The 18628-nt window shown below is 22.3% G+C and overlaps 5 protein-coding genes across 14 annotated transcripts in view; 3 read left to right on the top strand and 2 right to left on the bottom strand.

Moving 5' to 3' along the window:
* LOC725834 (septin-7) overlaps positions 1-3369 on the top strand; it is a 31322-nt gene extending 27953 nt beyond the window's left edge. For 4 of the 9 annotated variants that reach the window (XM_006567894.3, XM_006567893.3, XM_006567892.3 and 1 more), the window contains one exon: positions 948-1303. In XM_006567894.3, coding sequence (XP_006567957.1) covers positions 948-1107 — 160 coding nt within the window. In that variant the 3' untranslated portion in view covers positions 1108-1303. Of the gene's footprint in view, positions 1-947; positions 1304-3248 lie in introns of those variants that run through there. The other 5 variants (XM_026440851.1, XM_001121636.5, XM_006567887.3 and 2 more) reach the window with 3 other exon arrangements.
* A 4567-nt stretch (positions 3370-7936) lies between these two features.
* On the top strand, positions 7937-9932 carry LOC413763 (hydroxymethylglutaryl-CoA synthase 1). Of its 2 annotated transcripts, XM_026440853.1 has the most exons (2): positions 7937-8068; positions 8750-9932. In XM_026440853.1, the coding sequence occupies exon 2, from the start codon at positions 8764-8766 to the stop codon at positions 9928-9930; it is 1167 nt and encodes a 388-aa protein (XP_026296638.1). In that variant the 5' UTR covers positions 7937-8068; positions 8750-8763; the 3' UTR covers positions 9931-9932. The 2 variants fall into 2 exon arrangements, with proteins under 2 accessions (XP_026296638.1, XP_397202.1); XM_397202.7 differs by lacking the exon at positions 7937-8068 and having other exon boundaries at positions 8075-9932.
* A 1197-nt stretch (positions 9933-11129) lies between these two features.
* LOC552196 (ras-related protein Rab-43) lies at positions 11130-12856 on the bottom strand. The gene is made up of 5 exons (XM_624573.5): positions 12523-12856; positions 12074-12158; positions 11909-12007; positions 11683-11840; positions 11130-11568 (listed from the first exon to the last, which is right to left on the bottom strand). Exons 1-5 carry the CDS (start codon positions 12730-12732, stop codon positions 11461-11463), a joined length of 660 nt encoding a protein of 219 aa, XP_624576.1. The 5' UTR covers positions 12733-12856; the 3' UTR covers positions 11130-11460.
* Positions 12857-13076: 220 nt separating this feature from the next.
* On the bottom strand, positions 13077-14862 carry LOC413762 (complement component 1 Q subcomponent-binding protein, mitochondrial). Its single transcript, XM_397201.7, has 5 exons — positions 14510-14862; positions 14115-14265; positions 13812-14014; positions 13617-13705; positions 13077-13372 (listed from the first exon to the last, which is right to left on the bottom strand). Exons 1-5 carry the CDS (start codon positions 14718-14720, stop codon positions 13223-13225), a joined length of 804 nt encoding a protein of 267 aa, XP_397201.2. The 5' UTR covers positions 14721-14862; the 3' UTR covers positions 13077-13222.
* A 50-nt stretch (positions 14863-14912) lies between these two features.
* On the top strand, positions 14913-18351 carry LOC725934 (replication protein A 70 kDa DNA-binding subunit). Its single transcript, XM_026440854.1, has 13 exons — positions 14913-15144; positions 15230-15277; positions 15383-15579; positions 15666-15820; positions 16214-16304; positions 16368-16530; positions 16613-16817; positions 16880-16992; positions 17059-17225; positions 17323-17554; positions 17618-17701; positions 17780-17974; positions 18053-18351. The coding sequence occupies exons 1-13, from the start codon at positions 15115-15117 to the stop codon at positions 18164-18166; spliced, it is 1794 nt and encodes a 597-aa protein (XP_026296639.1). The 5' UTR covers positions 14913-15114; the 3' UTR covers positions 18167-18351.
* Positions 18352-18628: the final 277 nt, after the last annotated feature.

The raw sequence follows: 18628 nt of genomic DNA on the forward strand, positions 1-18628 counted from the left end.
AGAACAAAAACGCTTCTTGCACGGAAAATTATTTGATAAATTACAAAGATTAGCTTTATATTTATTGCAATTGAGGAAATGGGCAGTAATGTATTATTAAGCTGTATATATATCAAAACAAATAATTTGCGAATATAATATTTCGTTAGAAATATTTTTAAATTGCTTAAATCTTTGCTTTAAAAAAAAAAATTCAATTAAAAATGTGCAATATAAGCATTTATAATGAGTTTATAATAATTTATTTGACTATTACTATTTGATTATTATATTTTATTTGACTATTACTAATCTTAATTATAATTATCATACTTCTCTTTGATAAATTTATAATATTAAAACTTTTTTCCGAAAGTTATATAGAAATATTACTACATTAATAGCTTAATCTAATAGCAGGAAATTACTAATAACTATTAATAAGCATGTATAATGTGACTTTTCGCCTGAATTTAATTAAAGTTAATTAAACATGCATTCATTCAATATTAATTTAATATAATTTATAATATATTCCTTAATAATCTTTCGTTTGAAGATGATTAGTTAACAATCATTTATTATTTTACTTAACTATTATTTTATTATTTAACAATCATTTATTTATAATAAATGATTCAAATAATAATTATAAAATTATAAAATATTAAAAATATTAACAATATTGCTTCCTCAAAGCTTACATAATTTTTTATTGAATATTTAAAAAAATGATGATATTTGTATGTATATTATCTATTTATTATGCATTACTAGTACTTAAATCGTAAAATTACATTTGAAACGCTTATCTTAAATTACTACTGAATGTCTGATGCATTGTAAAAGAATAAGTACTTTGGTGTATTTATAAATTTAAGAAAGCTTTTTTACGGATGAATGTTATGTGATGCTTGCGCTTGTTTGTTTGTTGTGTGTATACCATATCGGGGTGTCCCTTAATTTAGGACGGGATCAGTGTCTTCCGAGGGATCTGGCGGTGGCGGGGGTACGTTGAGGGGTTCCCGAGGGATAGGAAGTCTCCTACGCCGTCACACCAGTTTCAAATCACCTCAAGACAGCCCTACACAGATACAGCTTGTCATACAACATCCCGAGCATCCTTAGTAGAGCGTAGAATCTGTCTACATTTACTTACAAAATGCATCTACGTTGCTGTGTCCAAGGACTAAAATCTTTAGAAATATTAACGTCGATCTCATTTTTTATACATTTGATGCGTGTGTTTATTTTATTGATGATTTATATCGATATACGATGTGTATACACGTACTGAACACAATTTAATTACTTATACATTAAATGAATATTTGTGTATTTTTTCTGTCTCCAATTTTTTTGATTATATCATATTTGTTTTATGATTAAAACAATATGTTAGCATTGAAAACTATACTATTTAAGACTATTGCGAAAAAAATATTAGACATATTTCAATTTTGGTATAATTATTTTTATTATTTATATTTTTTTTCTAAAATTTTCAAAAATATTCTAACATTACAATCATATAGTGAATTCATAATATGATGAAATAACGATCACCATGAATTCAAACTCAAACTGAAATGAAATAATCATTTACAATTGTCACTGTTACATATGAACGCTTATCTAATTATAAAAGAATTGAAATTGCACCACGCTAAATAAGTTTATAATTAATAATGTTTAATTATAGAAAAATAAGAAAAGAGGAATAGACTTTATGTTGCGAAAAATGCTAAAAAATTAGAATAAAAATATAGCAAAAAGAAGATATCCATATCGAAAAATTTTTATAATATTCTTACGTTAGCTCTACAGATACATTTAAAGGCTTATATTTTTGGCACAAAATTTGATAAAATTTATGCAATTTAAGAGATTTATATTCTTATGGATATCGCTATTTTATTCACAGCAACATGCGTTATATTTACACATAACTTATCTTATATGAATTCAAAATAACATCCACACTTTGTAGAGTATTATGGAAAGCTATTGTAAACTCTGAACAAGCTGTCTGATCCTTTTTCTTTTTTTTTCATTTTTTTACTTTTTTTCATTAATACATTCGCATGTCTTTACATTCCGTTTGCATAAAAGTTGTAACATTCCTTTCTAGATGTGGTTCTTCAAATCATTTTAACTCAAACAAGAGACAGCTTGATAAAGGGTAATAGTATACATGACCAATAATAATAATAATTACTCACAAATAATTATTATACATTGTTAATTTCATCATTAATTTTTTTTCGCAAATAAACGTAATGCTTTTCTAAGATATTTACTAACCATTTTGGTCGCCCTTATTTTATTTAGCCTTATTGCGAATAAGCAACGTAAAAGAAATCAATAAGCAACAAAAAAATATTATTTGCTTTTTTTAATGTGGCTTTGAAATATAAAATGTGACAAATATTTTTTTTGTCTAACATATTTCGATTATTATGCTTTTTCGCATTTTGTGTTCTTGTGACATATAAATATCTATGAAAAATAATAATTTTATATATAGAGAAATTTTTCATTATATATTAAGTATAGAAATAAAAAATATTTTATTTGGGTATAATATATTAAATATATATCACTTTATCAATCTAATCTATCCTTTTTATTTTATAAGTTAATGTATTTTATTGCAGTTAATGTTTTATTACAGATTAATAATTTGATATAATAACTTAACAACTTGAATATAAAAATTAAATATGAATGTTTAATCTGAAAAATGAAATATTATATCATATTATATTATATTATATAGAAGAAATTTGAAATATATTAACACTTAAAATTGAGAATAAAATAACTCGTAGAAAGTATGTGGCTTGATGGTCATAGCCCATGAAAGTTCATATTTCTCAAAGCATGATTTTAGCATGATTGAATTATACATATATTATATACATTATAATTAATGGATATATTTCAGTATTTATTTTGAACTGCGAGCTTTGTAATAAAATTGTACTTTACATGATAAAGTACAATTATATTATTTTTCATAAAATGGATATATATTAATGTAATGAATGTTTGGAGATTAAATAACAATATTATTAATATTATTATTTTTATGAATAGTAGATTATACAGTAATAATTAAATTATAAAATATTAGAAGTTAGAAATATAGTTTATAAAAATAAATGAAAAATATAAAATCTTAAAATTTATTATAACACTATAAGTTATATTGTCATTTAATAAACTCAAGGATTGCTTATTTCTATTGACATTATAATTCTTTTCAGGGCTGTCGATGGTAAGGATAAGAAGAATAAGAAGAAAGGACTCTTTTAAATCAACTTCAGAAAAACAACATGAAGAGAATTTTTTCTTAAAATAATCGACAGCAATTTTTCTTAAAAAAAATATCATATCAATAATATGATATCTTTAAGAAAAATTGAACAAATTAATAACAAATATTTCATTTAAAAGAATGTATTGATAATATCTTCTGGCTATTCTATATCTGGCTTTTGGAAATTCTTATTTGATTATTATTATTAGATATTAATGTACATGATTCATCAAAGATATATTTTATGATTTCTTATACATTAATATAATGTCGTTTTTCTCTCAAAAACATTAAAGATATATAATTCGAGAGATTTGTTAATGAATTAAAAGACAAAAAAGAATATGTATTGCTTAAATCATACAGTTAATATTTATACTGTGTACATCGCTCTTCGTTTATACAACTTCCTCGTTTTATAAGCATAAAGGTGTTATGCTTTCAAGAATGAAAATGAAAGTGTTTTTTCTATCATGTTCATCTATGCTTCGCGCTTCCTATTATTAATATTCAACAAAACTATATTTAGCATAATTTGACATATAATATTGTACAAAATATAGACATAATCTCAAAAAATGTAATTTTCTTTTACAAGAGTGATCAAAAAAATAGCGAAAGAGAAATATGAGAAATTTCTTTCGATATATCTTCATTTTTTATCAATCTATTTATGTCTTTAATATTTATATGAACACTTTGAATATCTTTGAACAATTAGTATTAACATTGTTTTGTGCATTGTTTTTGATATTTATATATTTAATGTATATGGATATTCTGAACTTAATAATTATGTTAATAGAAAAATATAACATAAATGTTATGAAATAAAATCTTGATAATTCATGAAGATTCAAATATTGAAAAACTGAAATAACGATGATCGCTCTTGGAAACTATATGTAATATAACATAATTGCATTAACAAATTCAATTAATCATGAATTTGATTGGTTGCAGAATCATTTTTAGCAAACTATAAAAATGTTTTTCTAGAAAAAGACATTGTATACTTATCAAATTGAAGCGTGAGATATATTATCGACCTAATAAGCGAGAGAAGTCTCTGTGTCTAGAGCTAGCAATAAGCTATATCGATGTTTCTATTACATTTGAAAGTGCGTCATAAACTAAATTGTTAAAGAAGGATTCTTATCCTAAAAAACAAATTGTATAAATAATTGTTTTACATCAATCGTATTCTTCCTTTCAGTATTCGCTAAATGCGAGTAACAGCGTGCTGCTTTGTAATGAATTAAACACGAAAAAACTTAAACATAAGAAAAGAACAATACAGAGTATCGCTCATTATTTGTCTTTTCATTGAACTCGACTTATATCATTCTGCGATGAATGATTAAATGTGATTCTAAATAAAGCAGTGGCCATATATATATACATATAAATATATATTTATGTATAAATATAAATTTGAGAAATTGTAAGAATAAGTCTAATTCATGTAAATTTAAGTTGTATCAATAACGAGGCAAATCGCGCCACATTGTGCGATTAAGAGTAATTAAGAATAAATTATATAAAATAAATCTAAGTGTACTGGATCGTTGAGATTCGAGGTAGTGCTCCAATTTTTGTTTATTATATAAATAGAAAATACAAATAGTCAAGTTATGAGTTAAATTACATATTAAAATGAATCATAATCGATTAAAAACATATCCGAATTGATATGGAATTTATATGAAAAAAAATCGCGCTGTCTCGAACCCGTCCAAGTATACGTTGATATCTATAACAAGAATGGGCAAATCTGCTTAATAATAAGTTCCTTATTTTACGATCTATTATATTTCTTTTCTTGCTATATATATATTTTTTTTATAACCTTGTAAAAGAATATAATAATATACCTTATAAAAGAGTGTTCTCATCAAATTTAAATTAAAAAAAATTCAAATTTGCCCAATCTTGGATTTCTATTCTAAGCTAATTGAATTACTGGTGTGCCAAGATGAGGAGAATAAGCATTTTATAATAACACTAGTATATGATTCTTCAGTTTCTACAAAATAAAATTTGTGCGATTTAATGTGCAAGAAAGAAAAAAAAAGGACTTTGACTCCACGTGTTGAAAAAACTATGTGTTACATTCCTATTTTATATGCATTTTTCTAGGTCAAAAGATCAATTTATCAGCTCGATCTTTCTTATTATCGACAATCCATTAAGAAGCTCAAAATAAATCGCTTCAGTCGCACGAATAATTATGCTGATAAATCGAAAAATTATTAAAAAATAATAATAATAAACTTAAAGCTAAGATATATTAGAACAATTTTTACTTAAAATTTAAGCAAAAAAAAAAAAGAAAAATAAAAAAAAATGCTTTTTGAAATATCGATGTGCCCGAGTAAAAAATAAAAAAGATATTCGACAAAAAAACGTTTCGAAATTCGAGCTTTTTCGATGTTAAAAACAGTAATAGATACTTTTTAAAAATCGACATTATAATTAAATGATTCACAAATTTTCCATTACTAATATTAGGCTCAATAATATCATCATAAAAACATTTGAACATTACTCATTATACTATTTTTGTTTAAACATTATTTAAATGTGTTTCTATTTTGAAGCAGAAAATAAATATTTAAACTTTTTTTTTTTTTTATAAGAATTGTAATAAAAGAATTTCGAAATCTATATTTGAAGTACAAAAATATAACAAAAATTATCTTCGAGAAATATAAAATTTTTATCAATAATTTGTTATAAATTTTCTTATTTATTTTTCAGAAAAATATAAAAATAAGTGAAATAATATTTAAGTATTTAAATTTTATTTTTCTCTAAAGAACATCTCAAATAATTATTATAAAATGTAGAATTTTATATATTTCTAAAAACAAAAGATTTATTTCATTAATTTATATCTTTGATTAATTAACAGAAAGAAATTTGTTCATATATTTCAATGTTGTATAACATGTAACTGTAAGATATCGAAAATCGACGAATTGAAATATATCAATTATTATATGTGTACTTTAATCAGCAATGCTTATAATATTTAAATAGTTAATCGTCATAAATCGTGTGAACTATTACCTATGAACACACATATTATACATACACGTGAGTTATAATATAATAATAAAACACCAAAAAAAAATCTAAGGCAAAAATAGGTAAAAATAAAAACAAACTATATTTTGCCGTACCAGATGAAAACAAAGCTGCCGCCGCTATCTTGTAGAACATGTTGTAATAATATTCAGGAAATCACAATTAGTACGTTATTACTATTATACTTTAGGATTATGTATTCAGTAAATTATATACAAAATTATGAAAAATGTTACTCCATTTTGAACCCGAGCCTTAAAATATTATATTTTATATAATTATATGCAGATAAAATATGTTCATACTATGCATGTATAATCTTTTAAATTATTTAAAATATTTATATTTATTGTAAAAAAAGAAACAGATGTTATTATTGTTCTATTAGTCCACATGTTATGAATTATCCATTATACATGCATATACACATACAATAAATATAGAAACATAACCAAAGTATAGAGATGTCGCAGATAAGATATAAAAGTTTAACAAAAAATTTAAAATATTTCATTATCCATGACGTAATTATTTTTATCATTATTATATTTATTATGCTGAAAATTAATAGATTTAATATGCTCAAATATTTTTGGATAAATTCAATTTTATTTTAAAAAATTTTTTTCTAATTCACTTACTTTCTAACTCGCTACTTCAAAGTAACAGAGAAGCAAAAAATTAAAAACCGATTCTTTTTTATTTCTATTTTTTTTTAAGATTGTATTATTTCTTATCATTATGATGTCATATTAATTATTTTAATATATATATATATATATATATATATATATATATATAATTTTATCATGCAATTTCATATTGTGATATAAATATTAAAGATAAAATAGATGGATATTACAAAATAGGTAAGTAATTTTTAATTAAATTTAATTTAGTCTGATATAATATTCTAATGTCTCCAATATTATAATGTGAAACAAAATATATTAAATTTATAATTAATAAATTATTTATATGAGATCATGAATTCGATGCAATAATAAAACATGTAAGTTTATATTCTTTATATAACAGAAATGAAAAAAATGAAAAAAATTTTTATTCCGAAAATTTCAGCAATCATCGTAAACAACATATATTTAGAATGTTTTGCTTAATTTATTCTAGATACTTGTTTTCATTTACATCATTTCATCATTTACATAATATAGCATAATATACTTCATTCGATTTATACACTTATATAACTTATAATTTAAAATTATCTATATTTCTAAATTAAGAAATAAAAAAAGAATAATAATTAAGAAGATATATTTGTTTATAAATATTCCTTCAGTAATGTATATTTTATAATATTTTTACACTAAAAATATATATTAAAAATATTTATAAAAAAATATTAAAATAGAAATTATATTATATTTATATTCGTATTCGAATTACATTATATTATATTTCTTTATTATGGAAATTATATTTTAAAATCGTTTTTGGTATTATAATTGTACATTTTTCTTTTTATTACGAAGTTTATTGTATTCAAAGATTATAAAAAAAAGATTAAATTCTTTGCAATATTTCTTTCAAATTCAAAATTTTAAATTACAAAGTCAATAAGCATTTATATAATATATTCGTAAAAAAAATCGAGTGAATTTATTATCCCCTCCAAGTGGTAATATGACTAGCTGATCAGGTAGTAATAATTCGGTAAGAATGTTTGGAATTTAGTTCTTAAGAAAACTGATTAGTAAGACAGACCTATAGCTGAGAAAAAGGGTTAAACGAGTTTTAATAGGAAGTGACTGTAATTTTCACCTGTCGAGTTTCACTTCTAACCTGAATTCAGCATTGAATCTGTTTGTAAGAGTAACGTATCTATTCTTGAAACATATATTTTCTTATTTAAAAGTTATAAATTTAAAATTATCAATATTAAAATTTTCGAAAATATTCTTATTATGTTCTCAAGATTGCAGAATTAAGTGCTAAGAAAATATTATATAAGATAATATTTAAAAAACGAGTTCTTCAGTGTATAATCAATAACCGGCATCACGTGTATTTTCAAATATAAAAAAAATATTTTTTCTGTATATTGTTATGCACATAAAACATTAAAGATTATTGTTTAAGGATTATTTCATAAAAAGATTAATATAGATTACAGAAAATATAATATATAACAAAATATTTTAAATAAATTAATTATGTGGCCAAAAAATGTTGGTATTAAGGCATTGGAAGTATACTTCCCTGCTCAATATGTTGATCAAACGGAATTAGAACAGTTTGATGGTGTTTCTGCTGGAAAATATACTATTGGCTTAGGCCAATGTAAAATGGGTTTTTGTAATGATCGTGAAGATATTAATTCTTTATGTTTAACAGTTGTACAACGATTAATGGACAGATATGGTATAAAACCTGAAGATATCGGAAGATTAGAAGTTGGAACTGAAACCATAATAGATAAAAGCAAATCAGTTAAAACTGTTCTTATGCAATTATTTGAACCATATAATTGTACAGATATAGAAGGAATTGATACAACTAATGCTTGCTATGGAGGTACTGCTGCTCTTTTAAATGCCGTATCTTGGGTAGAAAGCAGTGCTTGGGATGGCAGATTAGCTTTAGTTGTTGCTGGTGACAATGCTGTATATTCTAGTGGAAGTGCTAGACCAACTGGTGGTGCTGGAGCAATAGCAATGGTAATTGGACCAAATGCACCTTTAATAATTGATCGTGGAGTGAGATCATCATGTATGAAACATGTATATGATTTTTATAAGCCAAACTTAAAGTCTGACTATCCTATTGTAGATGGACAATTATCAATTCAATGTTATCTTAGTGCATTGGATACTTGTTACCAGACTTATCGTAAAAAGGTGATAGATAAATACAATCATGATGTGACTTTAGATAATTTTGATTCATTTTTGTTTCATTCTCCATATTGTAAATTAGTACAAAAATCATTAGCTAGATTAGCCTTTATTGATTTTTTGAATACATCTAAAGAGGAAATATCCAAAAAATATCCAGAATTAGAAAAATTTCATGGTATTAAACTTGAGGAAACTTATCTCAATAAAGATATTGAGAAAGCATTTATAAATTTAAGTAAAAATATTTTTATGCAAAAGACACAACCTTCTTTAATGATACCAAGTCAAGTAGGAAATATGTACACTCCATCTGTATACAGTGGATTGGCTTCTTTATTAATTAGTAAATCTGTAAAAGAATTAGCAGGAACCAAAGTGGGTGTATTTTCATATGGTTCAGGATTTTGTTCCACTATGTACTCAATAACAATAACAAAAGATTATAATGAAAAATCTGATTTAGTGAAAATTACTTCTTCACTTTCTTATATTAAACAACAACTTGATGCTCGTCAAAAGATCTCTCCAGCTGATTATACAAAAGTGTTAGAGTTACGTGAACAGAATTGTCACACTGTACCATATACTCCTCAAAGTAACATTAAAAATTTATTTCCTGGAACCTATTATCTTGTACAAGTGGATGAGAAATATAGAAGAACTTATAATAGAGTATGAAATTTCTGTTAATCTTTACTATTTAACTTATTAATTTTAATTTAATACAAAACAACAAAAAATTAAGATTAAAATTACTAAATCAAAAAACAAAAAAAAATGATGCAATTATAATAAAATATTTTCATTAAATATGTTTTTATAATGATAAAAAAGCTGCATCAAGAATACTAAAAATTAAAAATATATTATTTTTAAATCTTTTAAATATCTTTTAAATATATAATTTTTAATCTTTTTATAAATATTGAGATTTGATTAATATAATTTATATAATAGATATATTAATTACTTTTATAAAAATATATCTTTTTGTATGTTTATTTATCATAGTTTTTAATATATTATTACATCTTTTAAATTTTTTTTAGTAAAGAAAATTATAATCATTGTGCTTCATATTGAATATTAATATGTGAATATTAAATAAATAACAATACAATATGCTAATTTATATGAAAAGTCTTTTAAAAAAATATTCCTATGTAGTATATTTTTTAATATTAAATATTAAAAAGCAATAAAATAATAGAATTTATATACATACAATATAACACACACATATATTTCTTATAGTATTTTATATAACATGTATAGTTCTTATGCACATATTAAAAAGTGCCTTAATAATAAATTTTTTTTCTACAAAGTTACTCCTACATTTTATGTGTTTATGTACATAGGAAATATATGTATATATAATAAAATATATCAAAAATGAAATTACATATAAAAAAATTATAAAATATGTTATATATTTATTATATATTTGTTGATGCATATAAGTTAAAGGTAATTGTAATAAAATATTAATTTTTTTTATATATTTTGTTAAAAAAGGGAAATTTTTAAAATTATGTTTTGTAATTTATAATATTGAATATTTATTTGACATTATCTATATAAATGTTAATAAATAATTATTATTATTTAATATATTGTTTAATATTTACTTTCATATTAATTTTATGTTATGTATATTTTATTTATTTTAATTATATAATAGATGCAACATTATTTACATTTTAGTAATTATAACATCAATAATATTACAAAATAATAGAATAACAATTCTTTTATTTAAAAAAATATATCAATATATCAATATATTATTTGTGCTCATTGAGATTCACTTCATTAAAAATAAATATAAGCATGATATTTTGCTATTTATAAATAGTTGAAGTACATAATTGTCATTATTATATCAAATTATCAAAGCTAAACATTTATATTTACAAATGTATACATTTAAAATATTCAATCTTAAGTCTCTAATAATATTCTAGAAGTAGTAATAATTTTCCAAATTAATACAAATTTATAGTGAGTTTTGATTCTATAATTAAATAGAGTCATAAAATACTGGCTTAGTATCATAATTATTACTATTTTGTCATTATCAACTCATTTTTTTAATATCACATTATTTGAATCATTAGAAAAATATTATACATTATTTTTTTTTCATTTTATATACAAATTTAAATTTAAAAAGGATATGTATACCATTTGTTTAAAAACCATTACCTAAAATATTTTATATGAGCAGCTTGAACAAGAAGACAATTTTCTACTTGCACCAAGTCTAACAACTTCATCTTCATTAGCATTTATTTGGCGATTTTCATATCGTCTCTAAAAAAAAAAAAAAAAAAACAAATATACATTTATTCTTCAATATAATTTATATGATTTAAATATTTGATTATTTATATATCATATATTATTATATAAAAATTAAATGTTTACTTTAAGCTCAGATGCCAGATAAAAAAATATGGAATCTATATTGGTATTTTCTTTGGCTGATGTTTCTACTACTTGTAATACTTCAGGAAGATATTGACAAAGAGCTTCTGCTTCACCTTTTTCAACTTCTCTGAGATTTTCTAAATCACATTTGTTACCTATAGGATTTTCATTGTTAATAGTTAATGTATATTATAATTTAAAAAAAAAAATAAATGAATCTCACCAATTAAAATTAATAACACATGTGATGAAGTATACCTTCGTACTTCTTCAACCCAATGTTGTAAACTTAAAAATGTAGATCTTTTTGTAATATCATAAACTGAAATATATTTTATTTTAATAATCTATGATTAAATGAAAAATAAAAGTTACATTTCTCACATACCAACAATAACACCATTAGCAGATCTATAATAACTTTGAGTTATTGTACGAAATCTCTCTTGGCCAGCTGTATCCCATATTTGTAACTATTACAATATAATTAAATATTTTTAATGACATATATTATATACATCATATATTTTATAACATTAACATATTAAATTTATGAGACAATATTATTTGTATAAAATAATTTTTATTTTTTAAACTTTTTTTTTAAATTTATTTTATATATCGTACATTAAACTAATAAGTTATTATAATATAATACATATCATTTAAGAAAACTTACTTTTAAGATGAAAAGATTAAAATTACAAGTTTCTAAATAATTTCATTTTAAAAAAATATTAAATCTTTCGAAAATTTAATTATAAATATAATTTTTAGGTTAAATGTTAAAAAAATAAAGAAATAACATTTTATTGATCATGAATCAAATAAACATACCTTAACTTTCTTGTCATCGATTAGTATAGTTTTCATGGAAAAGTCCACACCTATTGTATTTCCATGTCTTTCGATAAATGTACCAGATCGAAATCTTTGAACGACACATGTTTTTCCTGTACCACAATCACCAATAAGCACTATCTTAAATAAATAATCGAAATTTTCGTCGTTTGTGGTTATTAAATTATCCGGATCACGGTTCGACATTTCTCTTAATCGTCGAAATAGTTTATAAAATCGACGATACTTTGAAATCCGCACATCCAAACCATCTGGTTACTTACGCCATTGTTTCATTGAACTCGATCACTTTTACGAAATTTTTCAGTACAGTTAGTACATACAATGTATTAATTAAAGCTAAACTTCAATATTATTTTTCTAATTTAATTTTATATATAATATTTTCTTGTATTATGTGAATATAACCTATAGAATTGTTAATTTTTTATAAAAATAAATTGGTCTAATTTTAATAAAGTTTAAAAAAATATTAATATAAGAAATTTATTTTTATTAAAAAACTATTAATGGCATATAATACAATGATATAGATGTGACATAATTTTTATTTTCAAAAAAGAAAATTTCGACAAAAAGACCATATTAGAATATTACATACATTTATTATAAACATATTTTTATATAAACGTATTCTATACCTAATAGATTATAAATATAATGGAAATTACGAACATTACTTTCCAGATGTGAATTTTGAAAGGCCTTCTAATAAACTAACATATGCTGTATGTTCATAACTTGTACTAAGATCAATTAATTTTTCTGCAAATTCATTTGAAATGCCTTTTTCTTCAAGATAGTTCATCAATAAATCATATAGGTACTGAAACAAATATTGTATTTTTATACATAAATGCAAGAAAGTATCATTAAACTGATCATAAAAATATGTAAAAAATAACTGTTACATTCTCAGATAATTAATTTTATCAATGATAAAATAATCTTATATTCTGAGAATGTTTTGTTTTTCCAAAGATTAATTATCAAACTGGTTAATAAATATTCCAATTTGTACTCAATTCTTTGGTTTATTTTTTATAAATATCTAATAATACATTACTTACCCCATCAATGATTTCACCTGCAACAGCATATACTTTGTCGGTATGTTCTCCCGTATATAAAGTGATTTCATCTATACCAAAAATATCATCTGAAATTAAATAATACTTGTATAAAGAACATATTCATTTCTAATTATATAATAATGCATATTAGTATGCTATTATATATTTATTATATTATATTATATTACTGACTATAGCTTTCATTGGCACCTGATGCACCAGGTTCATTATTAAAAGAACAAGTGAATCCAAGAGTTTGATTTCCTCTTATTATATCTATTGTAAAAGATGGTTTACTTTTCATATCACCAATATCTGGATTATCATTTGTCATTTCAACATTAGGTTCAGATTCAGAATCAACTGTATGATTTATATTAAATGAAATCCTGATTCTATAAAAAAAATAATTAATAAAATAAAAAATATATTTTTTATACAAAATAATTCACTATGTTTTGCAGTTATTTTAGTATGATGAATATTTTTTTTTACATTTCATTATCTTGCTTCTTTTCTAAATTAACATCTGCACCATCAAGTGATACTTTGAATCCATCTAATTCAGTAGGAATAGTTTTTAGTTTTTGTGCCTTCTTTTCTGCTATAATTTCTTCTGCTAAGAATTCCACAAGTTCCTTTTCAGCTAATAAATAAAAAATTATAATAAAGTAAAAAGATAATAATATATTATAAATATTCTAATATCAATTAAACGTTAAAGTATATGAATTTTATATTATTAATGATATAATGATAAATATAATAATATACAATTATAATATATTATTAATATACATGTGTATATCGAAAAATATATTTAAAAATCGTTATAAATATACGATTTATTATAAGATGATAAAATAAATTAAACGATATATTAAAAATACCTTTTGAGTGAGAATTCCTGCAACAATTGTAATTACAAAAAACATTTTCATGTTTAAACAGTTTTATCGGAACAATAGATGTAATTTGAGTTTGTCGAGAAACATTCCATAGTGTTCTTAATTGATTACATGTAATTCCTGTACTTGAAGTTGTTGAAAATAAATTTTTAATTATCGACGGACGCAATGTATTTTTTATAATTCCATTCATTTTAATTATTATTACTATTGTCCTTTTTATTATGTGAATCCGTAATACTCGCAAAATGGTTTTCTCACAAACCAAGCACGAGGTAGAATGAATTTCTTCGTCACAAAACAAAAAACGTCTAGTTTATCCTTCCAGAACGAACTTTTGTATAGTGATTTCTAGTAATTTTCTGTTTGAAATAAAGATTGGAATTGATATTTTGTATTTGATGAAAACTAGACATATATTTTATTAGTGTCTTAATTTTATATATTCTTAGTTAATATAACCCGAGGAAATTGCAGGAAACATTTATATTATTGTATAGAAAATATTAACTTAAGAAACGTTCCTTAAGAGAAATCGTTAATTTTATTTGATATTTTATTATTCATTATTTTCATTATTGCATAAAATGTATTCACTTACTGAAGGAGCATTAGACGTAAATTTCAACATATTAATATTTTATAATTATTTTGTTTTATAATTAATATTTAATTATGATAACAAGTTCTATTTAATTTTAGAAAATTATGAATGGCATTGATGTTGATAAACCGGTATTACAAATATTGGTAAATAATTTATTTAATATAATTTAATCTTAAAATAAATTTTAAGATTATTTTTTCATATTCATATTTCAATATGAATATGATAATTATATTATTATTTTATAGGGTCATAAAAAATTATCTAGTTCAAGTAGTGGAGAACGTTACAGACTTCTTGTATCTGATGGAAAACGAGTAAATTCATTCACAATGTTAGCCACTCAATTAAATTCAATGATAACAGAGAATATATTAACAGAGTTTTCTATTTGTCAAATAAATAGATATGCTATAAGCATGGTAAATAATGCTGGCAAACAAAAGTATGTAATAAATATTTTTCATTTGATGTAATTTTATTTCATTATTCATTTGATAAAATAAATAAAAAAAAATTATTGAATTTCAGACGAGTAATGGTGATATTAAATATTGATTTGAAAGTTCCTGGTGATGAAGTTGGACATAAAATTGGAAATCCTACAAATGCTGAAGCTGATGGTGATTCTAAACCACAAGCACAAATTGCACAATCTGCACAAAGTGTTGTTCCTCAACAACAAAGTAATATAAATTAATTAAAAATCACTTTAAATATTATATATTTGGGAGCCAATAATGAAATTCTCAGGAGTAAAATAATGTTTTTATTCTAGAAATTGATTTAAATAATCAATTAATAGCTTGATAAAAAGAATAAGAAAATAGATTAAGAAAGAAAGAAAAAGCAAAATAAATTTTTTTGTTCATAGTATTTCTTTTATATACATTTATTTTTTTGTTCATGTTAAATTTATTCTCTTTCTTCATTTATTGATAAGGTTTCATTGAATCCAACATTTAACCAAGTCAATTTTAGAGAAATTATTAATTGAGTATTACTGTAAACTACTGTATTACTGTAATATTATCTTTATTATAATATTATTTTTATTATTATAATATTTTAATTTTCAGCTAATTTAAAGCCAAATCATAATATGCAACAATCTTCTACTAATAATATATCAACAACACCAATTGTTGCATTGAGTCCTTATCAAAACAGGTATGTTCAATTATTTTTGTTTTAATTATTATTTCATAATATATTGAACAATTATTTATGCAGATGGGTAATAAAAGCACGAGTTGTTAGTAAGTCTAATATCAGAACATGGAGTAATTCACGTGGTGAAGGAAAATTGTTTTCCATGGATCTTATAGATGAAAGTGGAGAAATTAGATGTACAGCATTCAGAAATGAATGTGATAAATTCTATGATATGCTTGAAGTAATTATTACATATATTTATTATTTAAATTTAAATTTTTCAAAATCTCTGAAAATTTTATTATAATATGCATTTGTTATAGATTGGGAAAGTTTATTATATTTCCAGAGCAACTTTAAAACCAGCAAATAAGCAATTCAACAATTTGAAAAATGATTATGAAATGACTTTAATTGGTGATTCAGAAATTATTCCATGTCATGATAGTGGAGATGATATTCCATCTCTACAATTCGATTTTGTATCAATAAATGACATAAATAAAAAGGAACAAAATGATATAATGGGTAAAAATTAAATTGAAATAAAAATGATTTATATTATATTAATCATAATTCATTTATTATAGATATTCTGGGCATTGTAAAAAACTCTGGGGATTTACAGATATTAACATCACGAAATTCAGGTAGAGAATTAAGGAAACGAGACGTTAGTCTAGTTGATGAAAGTAATACAATGGTAAAAGTTTCATTACATGACTAAAAAATTTATTAATTCAAATAATATAATTAAATAAATTATTAGGTAACACTTACATTATGGGGATCACAAGCTGAAGAATTTGATGGAAGTAGTAATCCGGTTTTAGCTGTAAAAGGAGCACGTATTACTGAATTCAATGGAGGAAAAAACTTATCTACTCTTAGTTCAACAGTTCTTCAAATTGATCCAGATCTTCCAGCAGCACATAGGTTAAAATTATGAATTTTTAAAACAAATATTGTTATAAAAAATATTATATTATTTCACATATACATAGAGAATAATTCTATATTTTATTTTAATTAGATTACGAGGTTGGTTTAATACAATGGGTCGCAATGAAGAAGCTACATCGCTTTCGAAACCATTTGGAAGTACAACTGGAGTAAGTGAATTATGGATAACATTTCAGGAAGCAAAGGATATGGAATTGGGTTATAAGAATTCTGATATATATACAGTAAAAGCAACTCTTAATATGATACGCATGGAAAATGCTATATATAAAGCTTGTCCTTCTGAAAATTGTAAAAAAAAGGTAATTATTTTATATACACTTTTATAACTATAATAAAATTTATTATTCAATCAAATTTTATAGTTAGTAGATCAAGCAAATGACATGTATAGATGTGAAAAATGTGATAAAGAATATCCTAACTATAGATATCGTTTACTTGCAAATGTAAGTGAATTTTTTTTTGTTCATTTAATAATTAAATATAGAAAATAATTTTAAATAATCTATTTAATAATTTTATAGATAAGTTTGGCTGATTGGACAGATAACCAATGGGTCACAGCATTTAATGATGAAGCAGAAAAAATATTAAGTAGTACAGCACAAGAATTAGGAGAATTAAAAGAAAATGATATTGATGCTTATTCTGAAAAATTTAGTGAAGCAACATTCAAAAGTTTTATATTTAAAATAAGAGTAAAAGTGGAAGTTTTTGGCGTATGTTATCATAATATAATAATTTCAATAATTTTTTTTATAAATTTTATAATTATTAATATGTTTAATTATTTATAGGATGAGAATAGATTAAGAGCAACATGTCTTGGTGTATCTCCAATGGATTATAAATTATATAATAATCATTTAATAACTCAAATCAAAGAACTAGTTGGTATTGATAAAGCTTAATATTATCTCATTGTTTATCATTTTTTTAGATATGTAATTATTGTGTATGTGAATTTAAAATTTTTATTTTTAAATATATAAGTATTTTTTTATGTTATTAATTCATGTAATATAAATCATAATAATGTAATCACAAAAAAAATATATCTTTCTGTATAAAAAATAATAAATTACTAACATTATTATTATTATTTTTATTTGGCTTATTTTAAGTCAATTAGTGAAATTATTAATGACTATTGAAATTTGGTAAAACATTTCTTTTTAAAATGAGAAAAATGAATGTATATTCAATTGATGTCTTATATTTTGTATTTGATAAGAATAAAGATAAAAATTTGAATCTCGATCATTTTTAAAATCGTAAATAAATCGTAAAAAACAAAAAAAAATCAAGAATAAAAATTAATCATTAGCACCATCTATTAAATATAAAAGACATCAAAGATAGGATAAGATAGA

Source organism: Apis mellifera, linkage group LG5, assembly GCF_003254395.2.
Source record: "Apis mellifera strain DH4 linkage group LG5, Amel_HAv3.1, whole genome shotgun sequence".
Classification (NCBI taxonomy): Eukaryota; Metazoa; Arthropoda; class Insecta; order Hymenoptera; family Apidae; genus Apis; species Apis mellifera.